This window comes from Hydra vulgaris, chromosome 13 (assembly GCF_038396675.1).
Source record: "Hydra vulgaris chromosome 13, alternate assembly HydraT2T_AEP".
Taxonomy (NCBI): domain Eukaryota; kingdom Metazoa; phylum Cnidaria; class Hydrozoa; order Anthoathecata; family Hydridae; genus Hydra; species Hydra vulgaris.
Window position 1 is genome coordinate 18,992,501 of NC_088932.1, and position 26,861 is coordinate 19,019,361.

At 26.7% G+C, this 26,861-nt stretch overlaps 1 protein-coding gene across 1 annotated transcript in view; it reads left to right on the top strand.

The window, feature by feature from the left end:
• LOC100205849 (very-long-chain (3R)-3-hydroxyacyl-CoA dehydratase) overlaps positions 1 to 26,861 on the top strand; it is a 35,391-nt gene that overhangs the window by 3,891 nt on the left and 4,639 nt on the right. Inside the window, exons 3-11 of the mRNA XM_065816857.1 lie at positions 5,312 to 5,385; positions 7,787 to 7,850; positions 7,995 to 8,119; positions 8,935 to 8,989; positions 12,432 to 12,542; positions 13,928 to 14,055; positions 14,580 to 14,692; positions 19,944 to 20,050; positions 25,752 to 25,883. Coding sequence (XP_065672929.1) covers positions 5,312 to 5,385; positions 7,787 to 7,850; positions 7,995 to 8,119; positions 8,935 to 8,989; positions 12,432 to 12,542; positions 13,928 to 14,055; positions 14,580 to 14,692; positions 19,944 to 20,050; positions 25,752 to 25,883 — 909 coding nt within the window. The remainder of the gene's footprint in view (positions 1 to 5,311; positions 5,386 to 7,786; positions 7,851 to 7,994; positions 8,120 to 8,934; positions 8,990 to 12,431; positions 12,543 to 13,927; positions 14,056 to 14,579; positions 14,693 to 19,943; positions 20,051 to 25,751; positions 25,884 to 26,861) is intronic.

A 26,861-nucleotide genomic window follows, 5' to 3' on the forward strand; every position in this document is an offset into this window, starting at 1 on the left:
TTTTTAAAACTGTACTTTTCATTCATGTTTTCCAAAATTGTACTTTTTTTTCATGTTTTGAAGGAGCAAATCTTGTCTTTGTTTATCTGACTGGTATCTCTTTTATCAATGATATTATAACGTTTAAGCGTTTATCCCACTACATTACTAAATAAAACATTCTATTATAACCTCGTGGGAATGTTTTTAGTATCTCTAATTTTACAATTGGTTTTAGTTCTAACATGTCTAAATTGTATCCTGAGCCGTGTTTATCGTATTTGCTTGCTACTAAATATGCATGATCATCTAACACTTTATATACAAGTTTGTAGATTTTACATTGCAAAAGATAACCTAAAAGCTTTTAAGATTTAAAAAAGTCAAACTAAATTGATATATAAAAAACATCATTTAAAAAACACCCTCTATTTTGGAACAAGAACATTAAAGAAAAAGTGAGATGACTTGAACCTACTAAAACCGCTATTTTCATAGCCACATATTTTTAAAAATATTATTGGTATATAATTAGCTCCTAGAATAGTAAAATAAATACTACATGTATATTCAATAGTTTTATGATGTAGTAACTTTATAATAAAATAACAATACAAGATTGAATAATAAAAATAATATAATTGTCTTTTTAATTTTAAAATAATAAAGACAACACTACTATTTTACATATATTTTGCAAATATAAAAGGTATTTAGTTTTGAACAAATCTAATAACATCGTGTTTTTTTTGGCATGACTTAATACCATATTACTACCACTTAGTATTACCCATGTAGCTAAATACATTACATTTTCTAGCTGCTAAAAAAATTTTTAGTTTTTTTATTTTGTTATTATTGAAGCCAAAGACATTAGTAGACGGATTATCCTTGCAAGACTAAGTGATTATTAGTGTCCAAAATATTTATCAAATAAGCTATTCCATAATGTAATAAAATTTTTAATACAGCAAAAACTTATCACTTAGGCAGCAAGTTTAATACTTTTTAATAAATATTTTGTTGATGTTATATGCTCAAAAGTTTAGGTAAAATACATAAGCCACATTCTCTGTCTTCATAGAATATATAAGCAATATGGTTCCACAGTAAAAGCTTACCATCCTTACATATATCTTTTTTTTTTGCATATGTTTTAAGTTGGATAAATCATATTTAAATAAGACAGTAACAAGTTGTCTTATTTTAATGTGGTGGATTAGGTATAAAGGAATCATTTAAAATGCCTTTTCAACAACTTGCGATTTGCAGAAACATCATTGTAAGTTACAAGAAACAACTTTTAAGAAATTTAGTTTACAAATTTTGATTGCTTTCTAAAGCAAAAGAAATGTTTGTCATGCAGTGGCACCAGTTGTCAAAGTCAGCTAGATTAGTCAAGTATATCATCATACACTGCAACTGACTTTGAAACTAGATAATTAACATGAAATATCTTATTTTAGTTGAAGATAACCTTAGATTTTGAGATATTACTTTTCTGCATTCAACAAAATAGATAAATCATAGCTTAAACTTAAAATCAAGATTTGAAATAAAATTCTGTAACTTAATTTAATACCCAGTGATTTTTAAATAGAATTCTGTAATCTTCTTTTAATACATTGTAATTTTTATTTAATTAAATATTGTTCGATTTATGTATGTTAGTGATGCAATATTTGGTAGCAAACTTTTACATCATCTTTATTGCATCAAATATATTTTTTTTATTTGCTATTATATAAATTGCAATACAGCATAATAAAAGCAAAATTTTATATACGAGCTTTTGAATTTTAATTTAAGAAGCTTCGATATACTAGCTATTTTTTAAAGTATTTATTAAAATCCTAATCTTTTTTTTACAGTAATAAGTGCTTTTAAACAGTCTAAAATGATAAAATTGCACCTGATTTTTTTTTGTTTCCAGAAAAGACACCAACATAATGTAAAGAGTCATATATAAATTATCAACTAATCCAGCTAAGTAAACTTTATATAGATTATAGAGTTTATTAGGCTCTATTAGCTAACATTTTAAATCAATATACTCTGAATATATGATACTAAGCATTTATACCCATATACATCCATTAAGTTATACAGTCGATAAAATGTTTGCATCTATAACGTATTTTCATATAGCATATAACTTAAATGCTTATATGATGTAAGCTATATGGTTTGAATATGCATATTCATATCACTACAACCACTGTCACATAACTACATTTATCAACAGTTGATGCTTTTATTTTATGCTATATTCATCATTTTTATTGGGAATACGAAATATATATGCAATCCAAAATAATAACTTGAAACTGAATAACCGAAACAAGCACAATTTGCTCCTTCCATTTCAATATTTATCCCAGAATATATGCAACTTAACTATAGCGAAGTTTAATGTATATAATTTGATGCACTCTAAAGTAGACTGAGCACTAGTATAAAGAGGAACTTAAGTGTTATAAGAAAATGGTCCGCGTTTCCAGACTAGTTAAATACTATGACTATGGTTCCACTTCATAAATTATGACTCCTGTAAAAATTTGAGATTTTTCTGTGGCAATTTAAGATGTCCACAGCGAACACAGATATCTGTATTTTTTGCAATAAGCTGTAATTAATATTATTATTGGCATCGGTTACATTTAAACAATTAATATATACAAAATTACTTATAGTTCCAGGAATTACTGCAAAGGCTGTCAAATGGACAAAAAAATACTCAAATGTTCCAAACAAGTATGATAAAATTTACAATATTGAACAGAGCACAGTACAATAGGTAGCTTTTATCTACTGGGACTATGGGTATAAAGTTAAATATTATCAATTGTCATCTTTGTGATCTTCAACTGTTGGTGCTGTTCATTTCTTCTTATGGCTGCGCAGATTTGGAACTTTCTTTCTGTCAGCCTCAACAACTTGAGGAATGTTCTAATAATTCACCTCAGTTTTGGCTACATCTAGAAAGTCTGCACTTAGTTTCACGCCGCGTTCCACACTGTCATTGATAACATTGACAGAAATCGTCTTTATCTTTGATGACAGAAACAAAGGGTGAACTGGCCAGTTTTCAACATTATTGTTAAGAAAATCCATGTTCATCTCTAAAATGCTGAAAATGTACCATAAATATGCAGTAACCAAATCTCCAAGTCTTGTTGTGGCAGTGATTTCAGTCGGGAACTTGGGTTTTCCAAAGCCAGTTCCATAGCAATCATGCGGCAGAGCCATTCCATCACTAGGCCTCGCTGCCCTAAGCTTCTCAGCTAAGTACTGCAATTCAGGCTTTGAAACAATGTCACTGAATAGAGCAAGGGGCACCATTTCAGAACATAGGTACCACAGATATTGCTTTAGTGTTTTTATAATGCTTTCAGATATTTCAGAACTCACTTGTGTGTACTTCAGATGTTTCTGATAAAGGCAGAGATCATGCCATGGGCATCAATTGCAGATCTACACGTTGTCCACCAGGCACTGTATATCAGACACACAAAGGTGACAAAGCTGCATAACTTTGTCTGCTGTGCAGCAATGATAATTATTCCTGCTGGCAACAAATAGATCTGCTCTTCAAGAAGGACCATTTTGATAAAGTATAATATTTTTGACATTTTGATAAACAGGTATGCCAAGAATTTTGACATTGGTGTTGTTGCCAACAGCGACCACAAGTCTTTCCTGTAAGTCATGTGTTGCCTGGCTCTTCATCAGTTTAGAATCCCAGTGCCGGGAAGCATACTTTGCTGGAACCCATGACTTCCGAACTTCAGAAGCAATTTCTTCATTCACCATACGCCTGGACCTGTCTGCTGTGGCATATGATATAGCAATTTTGCTAACATCACCTCCTGATTCTTCAATAATGGCCTCAGTGAGTGCAGACTGTTGTGCAGGAGAAATTTTCATTCTTGTTGACAATGCCACAATTCTTGGAGATTTGAAACTGTTATAAGGTATATGAGCTGCCATTCCAGTGCAAATGGTTTGATGGTGCATTTTTACCAGTTTCTTTGGAGAAGTTATGAAAGGACTATCGATATCACATTTACTTTCATCACTACTTTCCTTGCTGCTGTTGCTAGAGAGCTCTACTGTACAAATAGCAGATACTGTAGCAGTAGCTGCTTCTTCTGCCGTAGTCTCCTTTCTTCTTGCTTTTACAGTCGTTGTGCTGTAACTGTAATACCAATTTCTTGTCATGGGAGCCAAATGTTGCAGTGCGGTCTGTCTTCATGGGCTCTAAAAACTTTATGTCTTTGTCATTTTTCATGACTTTTTCAGCATCTTTTATCCACAGTGGAAATAAATGTCAAACTGAGTTCTTCTGACATTTGTTCAAGCTCGGCAAGTGCTGACAATGATGAACGATGATCTAGAGGAAGTTAACGAAGTTTTGCATTCTTTTCGGACAGTGCAATGATTTTTTCACAGGCCTTCTTTTCTGTTATTATTGGAATATTTACTTTCTTGAAGAGAGGAATGACCTGCTTTAACACAATTTTTGCATGTTTCAATCACTTTATAGACAGGCCACCTTGTTGATGAAGCATGTAGTATCGCAGCACTTGTTCACTTGTCAGTAATCTGCAACCAGTTATCTGGTTGGAGATTACCGACAAGTGAACCAGTTATTTGCTTCTGTAATACCAGCTCCTATTCCAAACACTGAACTTTTCTGGCGAGTCTTTTTTGGCGTAAACTTCACTGCAGATTGTGCTATGCTATTGGTACAGTGGTTGCTAACTCCTGAAAATACAAATAGAGTTTGAAACATTCTACAGTAAGAAGATATGAATTATAAAACTCTTCATTCATGCTAAGTTAGACATACAAATTTGCAAAAATATCATAATAATGCCGTAGTAAGCTATATTTCGTGCTTCATGTGGACCCATTAGAAATAATTAAATTTTTATAATATTTCACACAGCGACTACTTAACACCAAAGAAACATGTTTATTATAGGGCCATTAAGAATTTAACCTATGAGGGGGTTTGATGCACCCTAATATATATATATATATATATATATATATATATATATATATATATATATATATATATATATATATATATATATATATATAATGTGTGTAGTCATGAGTGGACTATTGCAAGTCAATTCTAAAACTAAACTCGAGCTAAAAGCTAATCAATTGATGGACTTCAATTTTTATTACTAAACTATTTTTTTTCTGTGTAAAGTTATTGTCTTTTAACATTTAAGTGTTTGACCATGATGTGTATAATGAAGAAATGTACCATTTAATGTTGGAATTTTATAAGAGGATCAATTTTTGTATATTATAGGGTCTGGCCATGGTGCACATGGTGAAAATGACTACAGTTTTATGTTGGAATTTTATAAGAGAATCGACTATAAGGTAAAAAAAATTAATTTAAAACTCACTCATGTTTATTTTGTTTTGGGTAATCAAGAACTTTTTATAACTTTTATATTATTGTCAAATAATTGAGGTTATGAGATATCCCTACCAATATTTTTTTTTACTTTGTTTACTTAAAATATACAGTAGGTCAGTGCAATTTTAAGGAAGACAATGAAAATACAAAGAAAAGAAAAAATTTTATATGAAATTTTTTTTTTATTTAAATTATTGACAAATAATAAATTTTGTTTTAAAAAATCTTCTATTGTAAACAATTTTCTTAATTTTCCATTTTTATATAGATAATTCTGTGTTAAATGATCCAGATGATTAAATATGTCGCCATGTCTCAGAATTTGCTGGTTTGAAAGAACTTAATAATTTAATAGTTAATTAAAATTTTTTGCTTCTAATTCCAAGAAGTTCATGTAATGAACTTTATGGGATTTTTTTTAGAAGTCATGACTATTTACTACTTAGCAGATATTTGTCAGGGCCTTCTTGTCCCCTGAAGAGAAACACAAATATTGTTAAACAAGAGATGACTATGAGAAAAAGCTGGAGGCAATCCGGTTGTCAGATAGCATAGCCCAAAAGAGAATTGTTGTTGTGTCTTTTGTTGTATTTTTTATTCTGATTTGCTCCCAACAAGGCTGCAAGCAACCACTATTCTGTTAGGAGTTACTAGTTGACAAGAATAGAGTTAGGAGCTAAGAAATGGTTGACAGAAGACTTGAAAAGTTGAAGACTGTATGAGTCAGGAAAACATGAAAATGGGAGACAGTTTCAAAGAGTTAACGTACTGGGGATAAAACTAGACAAACAAAAGTTTTTAGAGCATGCAGGGACAGATACAGTAAATGAATGAGACTTTGCTGAATGATGAGTCAAACAAGAATGAGTTTTAGTTGAAGGAACTAGTGGCAATAGCTCCTTTGAGCAGTGACTATGATAATATTTGTAGAAAAGAGAAAGATATGCAACTTTATGACGATAGGAAAGAGACTCAACCTAAGCAGATAGAGCGGATCCAGCTATGTTTACAATGCATTTTTGGATCTTGTCTAGAAGAGAAAGAGCACCATTAGAAAAACCGGCCCAAATATGACAGCAGTATGCCATACAAGGATGAATAAGAGATTTATAGAGTTAGAGAAATGAAATGAGGAGTAAGAAAATGGCAAGCATTATATAAAGGAGCAGGTAATTGCATAGATTAAAAGCGAGGCTTTTTTTTTTTTTTCTCCCTTTAGATAAAAGATGTCAGTTTTGCCGCTCAGCTTCTTGTTTTTGCGTGATAAGCAGTGGAAGAAAAAATTAAAAAGGACTTTTTTTTCACAAGTCAGAAATAGATGAATTTTTTAATGACAGTGGTCTTGAATGGGATCTGGCATCTTTAAGGATGGAGCGCCTCCAATGATAGGATCAAAAAGTGGCTTATAAACATTGGTTATGAGCAAAGTCATGAGTGTTGCATCAACCCACTGTTTCATACACAGAGAAGTACTGGCATTCAAAATCCTTCCATCTGGTTTAAAGAGTGTGTTGCAATATGTGGTACAGATCGTTAATTTTGTCAAAAAAAGGGACTAAAAAAAACAAAACACAGAAAACAACTGTGTTAAGAAATTAATGCATAACAACTTGCTTTACTATACAAAAGTGAGATGTTAACAATGAAAAAAAAATTATTTTTTACTTATTAATTTTTATTTATTATTTATTCAATACTTAATAAAGTTTGTTTTTTAGTTTTGTCTTTTACAATAAAATGTGTTTGCTCAAAAATTTGAGAAAGGTTTTACTGTAGTATAAAATAATAAATAACTATATATATGTCAAAAGGTTTGAAAATTGGACCGTGGTTTAAAAAAGGTTGAAAACCCATGCGTTAAGTAGTTTCAGCTGTAAAAAAACAGCAGTATTTAAGTATATGGTTGACATGATATTAATATGAAATTTCTCTATAATCAAAATAATATTTTTTATATCATGACTTTATTCTTTTGACACCATTAATGGCATACTTTGCAAAAAAGACAGTTTTAATAACAACAGTTTAATGTAGAACAAAAATAGATTACAAGTTAGTTAATGTATGAATAAAATATATAAACAAAATCCAAACAGTTTGTGCAAAACCTACAAAAATATCTTTGAATAATGATCATATTTTCATTTAAATAATGAATCATATTTTTGTTCTGTTTATATAAATTTGCTATTAAGATTAATCATTGCACAAAGATTAAAAAAAGTAGTACATTAATTTAAAAGTATATCCCATGCCAATTTTCGATTAGTTATTTTTTTTAGTTGTATTGTATATTTTGTGTGGATTTTTGTATAAGATTTGTGTAAGTTTTTGTGTGGATTTTTTTGCTTTATTTTATAGAAAAGCATTTTTAAGTGTACTGATAGGAATATCCAATTAGAGATAGTTAAACAAGTCAAATCAGGTTGTTATTTTATTATTTAATATAAATGTATATTAAATATAAAACAAAATAAATTATGTATTTTACTTGCAATCTACTAAATTAAATAATTTTTTTTTTTCAACTTATATTTTTAATTTTTGTGTTTCTGATTTTTGAACATAGAGGAATGGCCTCGTCTTTTAAAACAAGAAAAGAAACCTGTTTGGTTAAGAGTCGATTTTGATAAATGGAAAGTTGAAGACTCTGAAGAAGAAAAAGAAGATGGTGATATTTCAGACCAAATCAAGGTTTTTTTTGTTGAAACTTACTTGTATAATAATTTTTAGTATTCTTTTTCTTTCAGCTAGTTTCCTTTTCAGTGCTCTTAAACATTCTTAATTTCAATGCGTAATGTACTTACTGTTTCCATAATATATTCACTGTGCACATAATGCATTCACTGTTCATATAATATATGAACAGTGAATGCATTGTAATATTATTGTTCACATTATATATTCATTGAACTTACAAACAGGTTAGGGTTATAAAAAGGTAGATATTGCCATAAGATTATCAGAATTTTGATTTGGGTGGTTGGAAGATGTTCTTGTTTTTTCTTTAAAATACCTTTTTTTTTTGAGTCCACAATCCTACTATTAAAAAAATGTTTAAGTATTGCAAAAATTAAATATCAAGACTGATAATTAGTTATTTAAATGATTTGATGAAGCACATGATAGCTACTTGAGCAAAAGAGATGCAACCTTACAACAATCAGACAGAGGCTCAAACTTAATAAATAAACAAGGTCAAACAACATTTACTATGTGTTTTTGGACCTTGTTTTAAAAAGAAAGAGCCTTATTAGTACAATCACACCAAATATGATAACAGTATACCATGTAAGTTAGTGTATTTTACATATAGAGTGCTCGATGTTCTTAAAGAGCAATAATAAATTAGTAAAAAACACATAAAAATTTCTTCTACAGTCTGTTTCATCCAATGTATGTTATTCAGGAAGATTAACCTTCCTGATTAACCTACCTCAGATGAAACAGAACAAGTAATTTTCTTTCGGATAAAAGTATTGTAATTGTGTTATGTATGTTTAATTTAGAAAATTTCCTTTGAACAAAAAATCAAAAGTGAAGTAGATAAAGCCAAAACTGATTGTAAGTGTTGAATTTCTATAATAGTTATAGTATTTAACCCAAAAAAATTTATCTAATATTATTAGGTCTCTGATAGGGAAAATGAAAGCATATATTTTAAAATACAGTAGTTGTGTTGCAGTGTTTTTTTTTTGTACAGTGCTTGTTTTTCTAGAGTTAGAGGTACAGAGATCAAACCTAACATGCCCCTGCAATAAGTCTTTTAACTTAAATAAACTAAAGTTGAATAGATTTTGTTTATTTAAGTTTTCTGAATTATGATATATTATAAATTTTGAATTATATGATAAAATATAAATAATATAATTAATATAGTTATATAAATAATATTATTAGTTTTTTTTTATTTAAGTATTTAGTATTTTTTTAATTTGAGTTTGTATATTTCAAATTTATAATTCTAGGGTACCGTTTTGCTTTTGTGACGCAAATATTGAATAAATTAAAACTAAGGATTCTGGGATCAAAATGTGGACTAACGGCTCAAAAATGTATAACAACAACAATACAAGTTATTCAGTTTTCAATACAAACTCTCAATATTTTTTTGAATTCTTGTTTAGTGTTTGTAAATTTTTAAGAGCTGATTACAATGAAAGATCTAATTTTGATCAGTTTGTTTAAATTTGACATTTTAAAGCCTGACTAAACCAAGATTTTATTTTTATCAGTAGATTGTTTTCTTTGGCAATAAATGAAATTTAATAAAGGAATGAATTTAATCAATCTTATACGCTCAGGGAGGGTATTTTGTCCAAAAGATAACAAACTACCTCTCCTTTGTATTAAGCACATGAAAATAAATGCTTAAGCAAAAAGAATTTGACAAGGTCAGAAAAATATTAAAAACATTGACTGTTAAAACTATATTTTTAAAATAAAAATATTCAAAATATATTTAATTAATATGTATATAAATTTCTTTTCAAAAGTTGCTACCAAATAAAATTAGTACATATTTACAAAAGTGTTTATAAATAAGTTTATCCATAATTTTTAAGAAAGCCTAAATTTCAACTCTGGAAAAATTTGTTCAAAATGGTTTTTAATATTTTTAAATTTGCTTTTTTTGTTTAGTACCTGTATAAGTATTACGCAATCTTTATATACACAGAAAAAAAGTGAAAAAATTGCAATTAGCAAAAAAATAAAATAAAATAAATAAACTGCTAAATTTTTAAAAATTAAATTTAAATTTTACAAAGATATTCAAGCACACAAGCATTGTTAAAGGTTTACCAATTATAAAGTAACATAAACTAATTAAGATACTAGTACCAATGATTACTCCATCAAATAATTAGAACTTTTGATTAAATCGTTTATTTTTATCTGAATCTAAATACACATGTTCATTGAATTGTTCAAAATAAACTCGTGCTTTTTACAATTATTTTTGATTGCATAACCTCTTATTGTTAACTTTTCACACACTTAAAAATAGCGCAATATAAATAGTTGCTTATTTCTATAAAAGCAATTCTTTAATTATAAATTCTTTTATAGACAAGAAAACAATCTTGAAAGTTAATAATCTCCATAATTCCACACTTCTGAAACAAAGCCACATCACTAATGCTAGGCTGATATAAAATTTGATACATGCTTTTGCTTTTTTACAGATAGCTATTAAGATTTTGTTTTAACCCTCAACTTTGTTTCAACCCTCAACTTTGTTTTTACCCTCAACTTTGTTTTAACCTTCAACTTTGTTTTAACCCTCAACTTTGTTTTAACTCTCAACTTTGTTTTAACCCTTGCACTCCTTGAGCTGAAATATGAAAGTTGACAATTTGCTGGTCCAAGAAAGTAGAAAATTGAGATTTATTAAAGCAATAAAATCGTATATTTTATGTTCATAAAAGACTAAATGGTACAAATGATACAGAAAATCAACAATAAAATTATGGCTATTTCTAGTATTAAAATTAACAATGCTGCATTCTGTGTTTATATCAAAACAAATGAAGAATTTATGAATTTCTGTTTCATTCTGTGTTTATATCGAAAGTTTACAAATTTTTTTGTTATAATTGTTATACATATTTTTGCATCTATGTTAATATTATTTTTATTCTTTTCAACAAGAAAATCTACAAGATGTAAACTTTTTGTTTAAATATGTAATTTTGAAAGCTTTTGAAAATTTTTCTTTTACCTTTTTTCTAAATCTTTAGTTCTTCCAATTTTTTAAAAATTACACCAGCTGGCAAATGTTTGAGGTAGTAAGTATCTGATGAGAATAAATTCTATTAATATTGTTTTATTACACTTTTATACACATTTTCTTTCTGAATTGGTATTAAGTTTCTTTGCATTTTGTATTGCTTGTCCGCATTTTGATCCCAGAAAGCTTTGCAAAAAGTTTATTAAATCTATTTTTAGACCCACAATGGTACCCTGTTATACCAGAAAACTCTTGAATAAGAAAAATTTTACTGATATAATAATTTGTTGCACAGCTGAGCAAGTGTTTTGCCAACTTATCTATTATTCTGGCAAAACACAGTAACTGTGGGTAAACCTATGTATTTAAAGTTTGTTTTGCTTTTATAATTTAATTTAATTTTATATAATCCAGTTGTCAGAAAAGGAGTTCTGAAATTTAGATAAAATTATTATATATTTTAATATATTTTATATATATATATATATAATATATTAAACTTGTTTTTCCGCGCAGCGGCCTTATTCGTCGAGGTCAGAGTTATAGAGTTGAGAGAGAGTTGTAACCACAAAGAATAGTCTCCTCAACTGTAGTGGCCCTCTCCGCCTTGGAGAAATGAATAATTAAAAAAAATTTTTTTTTTTCAAATACATATATATAAATAATATAATGTATATATAATATAATTTATATAAATATATATATTTAAATGTAATATATATATATATATATATATATATATATATATATATATATATATATATATATATATATATGTATAATATATATATATATAAATACTATAAATATATATATATTTGAATAAATATAATCGAAGGGCTTAGTGCTAAAAGTACAAAAGTCACACAATGTTTTTAGAAAATTTATTTTGATCAGCCATTTTAAATCCTTGTTTTGAAGTGTTATATCTCAGATCAAATCAGATTTTCTTAAAACATTTGTGACATTTAGCACTAAGTCCTTCAATTAATATATATATATATATATATATATATATATATATATATATATATATATATATATATATATATATATATATATATATATATATATATATATATATATATATATATATATATATATATATATATATATATATGTTTATGTATATATATTATAATAAAGTTTAAATATTTACATTCTGTAAATATTTAGATTTTAGGTAATACTTAAGATATATTGATATTAAAATCAAAATTTATTTGAAACCTTTCGCTGATAAGTTTTTAATAAATTTTTTCAATTTGTGTTTAGTAATTATTTACAGCAAAATAGCTTGGTTATCTTTATACAACATGTTCCAGGCTGTATGTTATACATTTATATTTGCTAAAACAGTTTTGACTTTAATATGGTATGGAAGAGGTATTTGTTTTGGTTTGTTTTTATATTTCAAAATTTATGATAATTATACTGAACTTTTTATATTTAGTTATATGTGTGATAGAAAAAAAAAGTGAATGATTTGCATACATTTGACCTCTACCTGCACATTTTATTTTCAAAATTTTAGAATTTGTGTATATTATTAGTTTAAAATGATACAAAACTTTACAAAAAAAATATACACAATCTGATAACTTTTTTTAATAAAATCATTTACATACACCCTGCTACGCCTCATTCATTTGATAAATGTATAGTTAAATAAAAAATGAGCGCATAAAAAGTCAAAGAAATAAAAACAGGATAAAACATTAAAAGTTAAAGCAGAAAATGCTAAATGTCATGGATTTAATCCGTGAACTATTGTCACTAATCTTACACTGCCATAAATCTCTGATTAAACATTTTACACAATTTATTTATTAAAACTTTACTCATTTAATAAAAAATTTGACAAGTAAAGAGCTATAAAAGTTTTTACTGCTTATAAAAAATATTTTCTTGCTGTAATAGAAATCAGGAAGTTTAAAAGATTCCACAATAAATGTGTTTAAGTAATTGCAATTTTTTTTTAGCAGAACATTTAATTCCGCATTTTATTTTTTTATTTTGCTAAAATTGAGACATAATTTTGAGCAAAATGAAAAAAACATTTATAACATTCAAAAAGCATGTTTTATTTTTTCAAATGTTTAATATTATAAACTGAATTTAAATAATAACTTTAATAAGAAAGCATAAACTAAAAAAAAGTTTATGACAGAATATTACTCATTTATTTTTTCATAATGGCATTTTATTTGAGAAACCAATCAGTTAGTCCCATCTAATTAAAAACAATTCCATTGCAATTCAATTTTTTTTTTTTGCAGTAACCTTTAAAAAATCATAGCAGTTTATTATGCAATTATTGGTTTATTTCAAAAATGACTTTTTTGTGTTTTTCATCTGAAATAAAACAAAATAAATAAGCAATCACATTTTGTAAGCAAAATAAGTCAATCTGAAACTTGAACTTAGCTTTTTTTTATTTTCATACAACATATTCCAGGCTGTATGTTAATGTATTCCAGGCTGTATGTCAATTATATTTGCTAAAGCAGTTTTGACTTAATATTTTGAATTAATTTTTTTTAGTTTTTCTAATCAATATCTAAAATTAGAGAAGGAGAGAAAGTGGTTTATATTTATGAAAAAGTTAAACTTTTGTGATGGCCATAAATTGCTCCCGTAAATTATTTTAAAGGAGTATGGGCAAGAGCTTAAGCTCTCGCTTCTCGCTGAGGACTGGCTGCTATATTTTAAAATCCTTTATATACTAAACATATACATTTTGTTATTATCTTTTGCTGTTAATTGTTTAGATGCACATTTGTTTCTTTTTGAAGAAGTCGGTGAGCTTTTACTGACATGTCAATTAGCATCTTTTGTAGAAATATTAAACCCCTTATTAAGGATTGTTAGAACAGGCATTATTGCTCCATTAATTCAGGTTTTTCTTCTTATTTTTTTTTTAATATATTTTTCTTATTATTTTAAAAAAATAAATATTTTAAAAATACATATTTTAAAAATATATATTTTAAAAAATAAATATTTTAAAAATACATATTTTAAAAATATATATTTTAAAAAATAAATATTTTAAAAATATATATTTTAAAAATATATATTTTAAAAATATATATTTAAAAAAATAAATATTTTAAAAATAAATATTTTAAAAATATATATTTTAAAAATATATATTTTAAAAATATAAATTAAAAATAAATATTTTTAAAATATTTATTTTTAAAATATATATTTTTAAAATATTTATTTTTAAAATATATATTTTAAAAATACATATTTTAAAAAATAAATATTTTAAAAATATTTATTTTAAAAGTTAGTATAAATAAGTAGTACAAAAAGAAAAAAAAAAATTGTCAATAAAAATAATAAAAATATTAATAGATATAATAGTCTATTTTTTTCATATCTTCATAAACTTTTTTTTATATCAATTTTTAGGTTTGTGGGCGTAACTTTTGTTTGTTTATTTTAATTGTACCTGAGAAGAGTTTGCACTCAAACTTTGCACTTGTGCCTCTAGTACTTGCGTGGTCTGCTAGTGAGGTGATTAGGTGAGACTTAAATTTTTTGCCTTAAAAACTTATAAAAGTATCAAACATCATTTTTATCAACAAAGTTATTAAGGTTAAAAAACATTAAAAATTACTACTGTTGCCATTAATGTTTTTCCTGTTATTTTAACTTAGTAATTAAAAAGATATTAAAATAGTTGCCATTAGAAGTTAACATATTTGCCAGGAAGAACATATATTAGTAAAAATTTTCTCCAAATCTTTAAGTAAATTTGAAATACAGTGGCTATGAAAACATCTTGTTAACACTGAAAAATCTATTTTTAAAATATACATGTTTTGTAGTATTATAAACTGCTGCACATTTAAACAACAATTTAAAACAACCCCTGTGACAGTTTTGCTGATTGATTATGTCAAACAATAACTTAAATGATTTTACATCTTTTGCATTTGCTGATTATTTGCAGAGGTTGTTTTCTTTAGAAACAAAAATGCAATCAGTTGGCAAGCAGACAGATTCTAATTCTATGATGTCTGAGTCGTGAGTTTGATTATTTCAAGCTGAAATACTTTTTTATTGTTTGCACCGTTTTTTATTGTTAGTGCATTTTTGAATCTAATAGTCTTTTTGTAAACTTTGTCAAAGACTTTGCAAAAATCAAGAAAGAAAACAATCAACAGGATTTTTGTTTGCAATTAATTCAGTTACAACAAGTGTTTCTATGAGGCTTTTTTTGCTTTTATGTTAAGCTTTGTTATAAACAAAATCATGTTGATTTGGATTTATTAATTTATTTGCGTTTAGATGATTTATTATTGGATTTTTTATGAAACATTCCCATTATCTTGCATTACTACTGATGTTAAGGAAATTGGTCTATAATTGGCAGGTAATGGTGTTGTTGACACAGAATTAAAAATGTTGGCACAGAATTAAAAAGGACAATTAACAACAAGCGACTAATTTAGCTAATCTTTTATTTAGGCATTTTCAACAGTTGCTGATGTTGTTGTAAGATCTGTAAGAACAGGGTTTGTCTCATATTGTTAAATTATCATTTTTGATTTTTTTGGAATTCTCATTATTGGTAGGAATTGAATATTCAAATACATATCTTTTGTATTTATAGAACCTTTTTAATATTATGATATACATTATAAAGCAATATTGGTATTTACTACCTAAAAATATTTGACAGTACTAGAATCATTTTTTATATTTCGATTGGTAGAAGTTGTTGTTCATTCACACAGCTATTTTTTATTGATCACAAATTTTTTTGTTTTAGTTTAAGAATTTTCATTAGCATTCATTCATTGGTTTATTAGCAAATAAATCATCCCAATCCACAGATGGATTCCAATCCCTGGATTCTGGATGAATCCGTGGGTGGATGGATTCAGAGTTTTATATCTTAGTTATATATATCTGGATATTTTGTATAATTCATTGTTTGCTTGGTTGTAATTCTACAAATTAATTATGTGTTCTTGCTTTGTTGTGCCAAGTGGAGTTGAGCTAGTTGTATCACTGGTTCTCTCAAAAGAATCCGGTGTTATGTATTTGAGGAGTACCTTGAGGTAGTTATAGAAAGTTGATTGCTTGAATGAGAATGATGTAGTTATAGAAAGGTGATTGCTTGTAAAAGCGCTTCATCATTTCGCTGCGTAGCGAAAACGCGTAACGCATTTTTAAGTAACTCAACTCAGCAAATATATTTTGCATCGTTAGAAGTTATATTGCGTCACTAGCGTCTTTTCAAGTACCGCATTGTAATTAAAGTTATTTTATTAACGCGTTAAAAATCATACAAACAGTTTTTTTTTTTCTCACTATAACAAAAGTTACAAATAAAATCTAATTTCTTATTTAAAAAATCATTTTTATTATTTTATTTAAATATGAACTAAATTTTATTTTGAAAAAAATATTCTTTTCATGAAACGTAAAATAATGCTTGTTTATTTTCTTATGATTTTACTTATGGTTTTTGATTATTTTATTAACTGTTAATAAATTTTTTCTTATTTAATTTGTGAACTCTTTTTAATAATGTTTTTAAACAATAAAGAGTTTTTTTTTGTTATTTATCAGTTACCGATAACATATTCGTGATCATAATTTATTTTCATAAACTAAACGAACGTCGCTAAAACTTTATGTTATTGAATTAACAATAAACAAAATATCTTATTAATAAAATATTTACATTAAAATAAATCTTGCATTTTTTAAACTATTAAGACAAAAAATAATTTTTACATTTAAAAGGAATTTATATATTTAATTCCTTAAGATAAAACTTAAAACACTTTTTTTTTTAACTAATTTTTATCAACAATAAAAAAAATTATTAAACAAACTGTTTCTTTAACAAAAAATCTATTAGTTTACAATTGTGGTTAAATGCTTTTACTTACAACTTTATTTCTTCAGAATAAACGTCACATAAACGATATCAAAAGATAATTAAAAATATTCTAAAAGATATGTTTTGCGTAACGCAAAACTGCTGAATGCATAGGCAAATCGCCTTTTCGCAAGCAAAATGCGAGCTGCGTAACGCTTCTTAACAAGGCCTGCAATAGATATATCAATAAACTGATATATCTAATGGTTACCAGACTTGGATAGCGAAATCTAGATGAGGTTGAATGTATGAAGTGTATAATATTCGCCAGAGGAATTCACTGTGTCCTCTGAATGCTTATTTTAGCACACCTAATTTCCACTTTGCCTTTGCTGCTGCATCTACTTTTAATCTTAATTTCAAATCATCAGACACAAAAATACCAAAGTTACACTTAACTGTGATACATTTCAATAGATAACGAAGTCAATCTTGCTCTAACCTTGTGTAATAGTTGATTTATTTTTTTACACTTACCACAAAATTGAAAAACATTTCTAGTCCATTCAACGGCTTTGTCAATATAGTTTTGCAAGAATTGTCATTATTTTGCTGTTGTCTGCATTAAGTTTTAAATAATTAGAAATATTGTCTGGTAGGTTGTTTATATATATATATCACAAAAGGTAAGAAGCCTAAAACCTTAAGGAACTTCATTTGTTACTTTTTTCAATTCAGATTTTTCACTTCCACTTGTAACTCTCTGTAGATGCCTGGATAACCATAATTTGATCCATTCTATGAGCATTCCTTGTATGCTGTAAGCTTTCAATTTATGTATAAGTCTTTTGTGCGGTACCTTGTCAAAGACCTTAACTAAATCAGTATAGACAACATCGACAGGTTCATTATGATTAGCAGCATCGGTACAAATGTTGCAAGACTCCAACAGATTTATTGTGCATTCTTTTTCTTTTCACAAAACCATGCTGAACTTTAGTATTTAAACCATTTGTTAACAAGTGATCAGAGATTGATTCATGTATTATTCCCTCAAGTATTTTACTTGGTATTGATGTCTTTAAGACTGGTCTATAGTTACTACAATTTGACTTCCTTTTTTTGAAACTTCTGATTTCTTCCATATATATGGAACTTCCAGAGTTGCAATTGAGGAATTGAAGATAAGTGTTAGGGGTAGTGAAAAAACGTTTGCACAATTTTTTTGAACTCGAGGATGTACTCCATCAAATCCTTTTGATTTAGTCACATCAAGGTTCATCAGTTTAGATTTTACTTTATGGTAATATATAATTACTTCTTTTTTGGTACTTTCAATCTTGGTTGGATTGTGGAAATCTGGTTGGTTTGTGGTACTTTTAGTTGAAAAATTTTTGGCAGCAGCATTGGTCATTCTTGTTGAGGCACTGAGCTATTGTTTTTCTGCTTTGACTGTTTCTTGGACTTCATTAGGCTTAGCAAAGATAGTTGATTTTGTGATGGCAGATTTATTACTGTCAATTGGTTTGATAGTGCATTCCCGTCAGTGGATGACATAAGGAAAGGGTTGATCAAGGATACTTAGGTTGTCTAGTTTGGCTTATTTTTTCTTGTTTAACTCATTAAACTGGCTTGTGCTGGTGTACGGTTTTCCCTGACAAACATGTTTTTATACTTTATGTCAGTTGTTGTAGTGTCTAGCACTCCTTAAATCATTAATTATAAAACATGTTTTGATAAATAGATAAGGTAAATGGTATAATACATATGATATGTATTAAAATTATGGAATTTTTTTATGTCATAAATAAAGCTTAAAGTTGAACTGTTGTAGTTTAAACTACTATAATTTGAAAGATTTAATTTGAACAATGTTTTCAGTTCCTTTAGGGTTTAATATTTAGGAATGAACTCCTATAATTTAAAAACTCTTGTTATTCCAACATATTTTATGATCCTTTGAGAATTTAAATTAAATGAGTTCAACTTTAGTTTAAAAATAAAATTATTATTTTAACAGTTATAAATAAAGCAAAATTTACAAATATAATATTTTGTTGATGTATTGTTATTTTTAATAAAAAGTTGTTAAAATGATTATTTTAACAATTTTTTATTAAAAATAAGTTACATAAAAAATACAAAATAACAATACAAATCAAATAAAAATTTCAAAAAGTCAAAAAAAAAATTAAAAAATTTCAAAAAAACAAAAAAAAACAATACAAATCAAATAAAAATCAAAAAAAACAACAATACAAATCAAATAAAAATTTAATGTATATTTCATTTGATATATAGACATTACCATCCCTTTATTGATATGGTACAGCTTTTAAAACTGAATTTCTTCTGCTAACAAAAAAATCATTTTTTAAAATAAGTTAAAACAAAAAGCAATTCTGCATTTTCTAATTTACGGAATATATAAATACAAATTTAATTTTTGTAATAAAATCACGTAATCTTACAAAGAATAAAAAGTCAGATGAAAAACTTAAAAAAAAAACAGCTAATGTTTGAATATAAAAGAACTAAATTAATTAAAATAAATAAAAATTAAATTTAAGGTAAATTAATTGTGAGAACTTAATTTTGTTATTTTTTTATTTTCTGACTAAATAAACTATTTACAAATATATCATAGTTATTATTTCAAATTAAGCTTTAGTATGCATGTTCAACAAAAAGCCAAACCTTGCATTTTGAAGTTTCACACTGGTACCACACTTTTGACTTGTTAAACTTTTCAAAAACTTTTTGGCACTTTTTATTATTGACTTGGTTGCTGTTTTTTATTGTTTAAGTTACTGTTGAGTTTTTAAGACTATTGAATTGAACAAATAATTATTTTGTATTTTTAATTCCAAAACAAGTATATAAATAAATAAAGAGGTATTAACTTTATTGTTAACTGTTATTAATAATTTTCACAGGTATCCATTCTACTTAACTACGCTGCATCAATATAAAAGTTATTTGTTAGGATGGTTGAGATATTCAGCATGGATTATCTTATATCCGATGGGAATGATATCTGAAGGTAATTATTTAAATCTCCTCATGTAGTTATGTTAAATCAGTTTGTTTAATTGGAATGAAATGTGTTTGTTATAAAAATCACATGTTTGTTTAAATTGGAATAAAATGTGTTTATTATAAAAAATCCTTATTAATAATTTATACTTTCAAAAGCCTTTTCGTAGTATTAATAGGTGTATGCATATGAAACCGCTGTTTAAAATAAGACAAGTTAATTTTCTTTTTAAGACAAAATTAATGTATGGATGATTATGTGTGTGAAACTACGTTCAATTTGCTTTAAATATCATAGTTTTTAATTTGATTTTATTCATATCTAGATAATTTTATACATCTTTCAAAATGAACAACTTTGTGCCTTCAAATATGCATTTGCGGGAAGTATTACTTCACTATTTTATTTTAAAGAAAACTGCTGCAGAAAGTCATCGTTTGCTTGTAGAAGCTTATTCTGACCATGCTTTATCTGAAACAACTTGCAGAGATTGGTTTAGAAGATTTAAAAGTGGCGATTTCGATCTTGACAACAAGGAACGTGGTAAACCTCCAAAAAAATTTGAAAATTCAGAATTGCAAAGTTTATTGGACGAAGACGATGCTCAATCCCAAGAACAATTAGCAGAAGAGTTGAATGTTGATCAGGCAACAATTTCAAGACGTTTACAAGCTCTCGGTAAAATAAGAAAGGAAGGAAAATGGGTTCCACATGAATTGAAAGAACGTGATATTGAAAGGCGTTTAGTGACATGCGAAATGTTATTGAATCGTTTTGAAAGAAAGTCTTTTTTGCATCGAATAGTGACTGGAGATGAAAAATGGATTTATTTTGACAATCCAGTCCGCACAACACATTATGTTGACCCAGGCGCACCTGTAAAATCAACACCAAAGAGGAATATTCATGGAAATAAGGCTTTGCTGTCTATTTGGTGGGATCAGATTGGTGTGGTATACTATGAGTTGCTAAAACCTAAAGAAACAATTGATGGGCCACTTTACAGACTCCAATTATTCCGTTTAAGAAAAGCATTAGAAGAAAAACGACCCGAATATGCTGAGAGACACGATAAAATAATTCTTCAACATGACAATGCTCGTCCTCATGTTTGTAAAGTTGTTCAAACAGCGTTGAAAACTATCGGATGGGAAGTCTTATGCCACCCGCCGTATTCACCAGACCTTGCTCCATCAGATTACTATTTATTCCGATCAATGTCACATGGCTTGGCAGATCAGCACTTCTCGAATTATGAAGAGGTCAAAAAATGGCTCGATGATTGGATAGCTTCTAAACCTGAGAAATTCTATTGGGATGGAATTCATAAGTTACCAAAAAATTGGCAAAAAGTAGTAGAAAATAATGGAAATTACATTCAAAGAAATATAAATAAAACATCTCCAAAACAAACGTTCTAATTCAAAGAAAAAACAGCGGTTTCATATGCATACACCTATTAGAAAATCAAAGTTTTGATGCTAAACAAAACATTACAAATATAAAATAATTTTCTCTTGCTTTGAACTTTTTTAGCGCATTTTTGCAACTTTATTTTCTAGAGTTTTAAAATTTTTTCTTAAAAAAAAATTTAACTTTAAACTTATCGTTAAAGACATACTATTACATGTTTTAAAAACAATCTCTTGCAAATGAAAAAATTCAACTTCATTATAAAAAATATTTCAAAACCAGTCTCAGGACATATCAGTCCAATATCATGAGTGATGCGTAAATGAATTTCTAGCTGCTGTTTTTTTGCATGATATTGGTTTAGTTGATTTCCAGCTGTTGAACAATGTAAATTACAATTATTACACAAAAACCTGCAGCAAATTCTTTTTTCATCTTGGATCATATAATATCCAAATGAACGTTTATATCAAAAACTACAGTAACTGATAGTCTTATCACAAGAGAATCAAATTTTTCTGGTTATATTGACTTTTTTTAAATCAAGTTAGACTGCTACAACACTACCACTATTTTGATAACATATACCTTGAACCATCCAGTCAAACCATCAGCTTCATCAAATAAGTTTTATGAGAATATTTTCTTAATTAAATGCTGTAAAGTCAATTTTTTTTAATCATCAATAAGATGTTCAAGAACAGACAAAAAACAAAAAAAACAAAAAAAAAAAAATAAGAAGGAAGACAAAAGCAAGTAAAATCAGTGACGAAGCCAGGAATTTTTTTTTTTTTTTGGGAGGATGGGGGGGGGGGGTATGTTGAAATATTTTTTTACTTTGTATCGCATTTGCATTTCCTAATTTTTTAAAAAAAAGGTCCTCCATTGCTAAGATATTTTAGAACTTTCAGATTCTGGTGGGGGGAATATCCTCATTCCATCCCCCTCTGGATTCTTCACTGAGTGAAATTACATTGAAAAACAAATAAAAAATTTGTCAACAGTTTTTCTCAGAAGAAGTCAAGTCTCAGAGACTTCTGAGACTTGACTTCTTTTGAGAAAAGCTATTGACAAGTTTTTTAGAGAAGCTCAACCCGGAATTTGATAAACAATTCATTTTAATTAAAATAAATTATTTATACAAATTATTGGTTTATAAAAGTATCTTTAGCCTTTTCCAAAATATCCTTTCTCTTTTTTTTTTTTAACTTTTTTATTGTTTAAATTATTGTTTAATTTTCTTTTTAAGCATTAATGTAAGATGTATTTTTAGTGCCATTTCAGAATAATACTTTTGGCTTTTGGGTGATAGATCCCAAAAAAGCTTTTTTGGGGGCCTATTTAATTCTTTTATAACCTTAATTGGTTTTTATAAAAAAAGTTAAAAAGACTAATAAACAGGCTTCATAACATGGACCCATATTTAGCTCAGGGTCCCACATGTTTGGTTTCAACACTGGCTCTGACCTTAAGTCAGACATTTGATCATTAGAAAAATAATCTCAGTGTTTTTAAAGTTAATAGCTATATAGCAAAGTTTTTTTATAAAGATTCTTTTTTTTCTATTTTTATAAACAACTTTTTATTTTTTTTCCTATTTTTATAAACAGTTGATATACATATCAATGTTGACACTATTATAAACAATTGATATACATATCAATGTTGACACTATTATAAACAGTTGATATACAGTATGTCAAAAAAGTCTATCACCCCCTGTTGATTTTTCAATAAAAACAAAACTTTGTATGCTTAAATTTAGATTTTTTACCTAAATTTTTTTTTTTATATTGAATTTATATCAAAAAACATTTTTATAACAAGAAATTAATATTCTTATACTTAAAACAAAAATTATTCATTAAATTAGAAAAAGTGTAAGTCAAAAAAGTGTATCACCCCCTAATCATTTTTTAACTTTTCTGTTGTTTAAATTATTAAAATTGCAGAAAATAAGCCAAAAACAATCAAATTTGATTGATAGAAGTTATTCTAACTAATTTTTTAGCAAAGTTTGTTTTCTTTTTAGGTTCTTAGTAAAAAAATTATGGCGAAAAGATATGAAATTCATGATTCAGTAAAAAAACTGATCCTGGGACACTATAAAAGTGGAAAAGGATATAAAACTATTTCTAAAATAGTCCATGTTAAGCCTAATAGTGTAGGAAATATCATTAAAAAATATAAAAAAATGGGCACTGTTAAAAATTTGCCAAGAAAAGGACGCCCAGCTAAGACTACCCAACGCATTGATAGAGAAATTATTCGAAAAGTTAAACAAGATCGAGGATTATCTGCACCAAAGCTTGCGAAGATTTACAAACAGATTATGATATAACTGTAAATCCTCGAACTGTTCGCAATCGCTTGAAAAATCGAGGCTTTGTAGGTAGAGTTGTTCCAAAAAAGCCTTTTTTGAGTAAAAAGAATCAATAGAAAAGATTGGCTTGGGCTAAGAAACATTCAAATTAGACTATTGACCAATGGCAAAGAGTTTTATGGTCCGATGAAACAAAAATATGTTTGTTTGGTTCTGATGGTATCATACGCAAATGGAGAAAAAACGCCTAAATCCTAAATGTATGAGACCAACTGTCAAGCATGGGGGAGGTGACATTAAGCTTTATTATAAAATTTCAATATAATATATACTTCTAACTTACTTTTTCCTCCTATCATAGGTCAAATGATGGTTTGGGGCTCTTTTTCTTGGAGTGGTGTTGGCGAATTCGAATTCATTGACGGAATAATGACAAAAGAGGTTTATACTGACATTCTGAAGCGAAAACTGAGATCAAGTGCCAGAAGTGCTGGCTTATCTCGTAATTTTATCTTTCAACAGGATGGAGATCCTAAACACACATCAAAGTTAGCTACTGAGTGGTTAAAGAAAAACACTATTAAGATGTTAGATTGGGTTCCTCAGTCACCAGACCTAAATTCGATTGAAAATTTATGGAATCTTTTTAAAATTAAAGTAGCTGATCAAAAACCATCTAGTTTGTCGCAATTAAAGGCAATTCTCATTGAGGAGTGGGAAAAATTTGACATACAATGGCTTAAAAACTTAGTAAATTCAATGCCTAAAAGATGTCTTGTAGTCATCAAGGCAAAAGGCGCACAAATAGACTATTAATTTTATATTAGCAAAATAATTATTTAAGGGATGATACACTTTTTTGACTTACACTTTTTCTAATTTAGTGGATAATTTTTGTTTTAAGTATAAGAATATTAATTTCTTGTAATAAAAATGTTTTTTGATATAAATTCAATATTTTAAAAAAATTTGGGTCAAAAATCTATATTTAAGCATATAAAAGTTTGTTTTTATTGAAAAACCATCAGGGGGTGATAGACTTTTTTGACATACTGTACATATCAATGTTGACACTATTATAAACAATTGATATACATATCAATGTTGACACTATTATAAACAATTGATATACATATCAATGTTGACACTATTATAAACAATTGATATATCAATGTTGACACTATTATAAACAATTGATATACATATCAATGTTAACACTATTATTATTGACATATCAATGTTGACACTATTACAGTAGAATCCCTTCAAAATTGTTTACTTCTACTTATTTTAAATATATTTTTTAAAGTGGGATCTTTTGTTTTTTTTAATTTATTTTTTTAAAGGGGGGATCTTTAATTTTTTTTAATTTATTTTTTTAAAGGGGGATCTTTTATATTTTTTTTAAAGTGTCAACATACTCCACCAATGTGTGAAATATTGCAGTAGTTAAGATCTTTACGACCTAATTCTGTAATTTAATTTTTGGTATATAATAAAGTTTATTACTTTGATCATTCATTTCTTATGAGTCTTTATTAAAGATATTCCTCGTCTATTTTTAAAAAACAATTAAATTTAATTGATTTCCTTAGTTTTCTAGTTTCTCGATTATTTTTTAATAAATTTTACCATAATGTTTACTTGATTTTGTCAACTATAAACACAAACATTAATAAAGAGCCATTTTCTACCATAAGCAAGTATAGGGTGTACATATGTGTGTGTATATATATAAATTAGTAGAAATTACTATGTTCTTTTAAGAACATTGAGCACTCTATTTTTTAGAATACATTTTAAAATTGTTTAAATATATATATATATATATATATATATATATATATATATATATATATATATATATATATATATATATATATTTTGCTGACCTTTTTTTTTTTTTTTTTTTATTATTATTTTTATTCTTACTTGTTTTAGTTTTACTATTTCATATTGTGTTCTTTTTAGTACTTTTTATATACCAATCAATTGAGCTTGCTGATAATCGAGAAAGGTGGTTGTATTCCTTACCCAATGCTCTTAATGTTTCATTCAGTCTATCTATTTTTCTCAAAGTTTTACTTTGCATATATGTTCCATGTAAGTTTTAATTTTATTATTATTTAGAATATGCAAATGTGTTTGTATGTATAGACGTGTATATATATATAAATGTGTGTGTATATATATATATATATATATATATATATATATATATATATATATATATATATATATATATATATATATATATATATATATATATATATATATATATATATATATATATATATATATGTATATCTGTGTGTGTGTCAACAATGATGTTATACTGAAATACCTGTCTATAAGAGCTTCAGTGTATATATATATATAACTTGAGGGTTTCTGAATTTTTTAATAAGTTTATTATTAATATACCATAAATATAATATAAGTATTTTATAATAAAAACTTTGTTTCAAAGTATAAAGATTTAATTAACAAATGAAAACTAAAATTAAAAGAAACAAACTTAGTATTTCTGAGCTTTTTAATTTGAGCTTTTTTTTGTTTTTGTTTGGAGCTGGTTCTTTATTAAAAAGACAAAGTCTTATTATTGCTGGGCTAGATGAGAAGTTTAAAAAAGTTGTTTAAATGGTTGAAAAAATCTGTGTTTTATTTTGCTTTGATGATCTTGAAGTTATTAAATATAAAAATGTCCTCTTTAAAAATGTCCTCCATTTTTGAAATGCTGTATTTTGTAATAATGGTACCATAGTTAGTCTACAAATAATCATTTAAATGTTTTTTTATTCAATAATTTTACATAATTTATTGCAATGTTAAAATCGCAGACTACATTTGTTTTTTTGTTTTTTATATCTTGATTGAGCTCATAAGAATGTTTTATTTTGCACATCATCATTTTTTTGGAAGGGGGGAAGGTTCTGTTGTATGAGCAGAAAATACTATTAATTGTTTTACATACTAATAAATACTATTAATTATTTTGATAAGTTTACCTAGATTTACAAATAGATAAATTTAATATATAAATAAAGTAGCCAAATAAAATATATGCATATAATCAGTGGC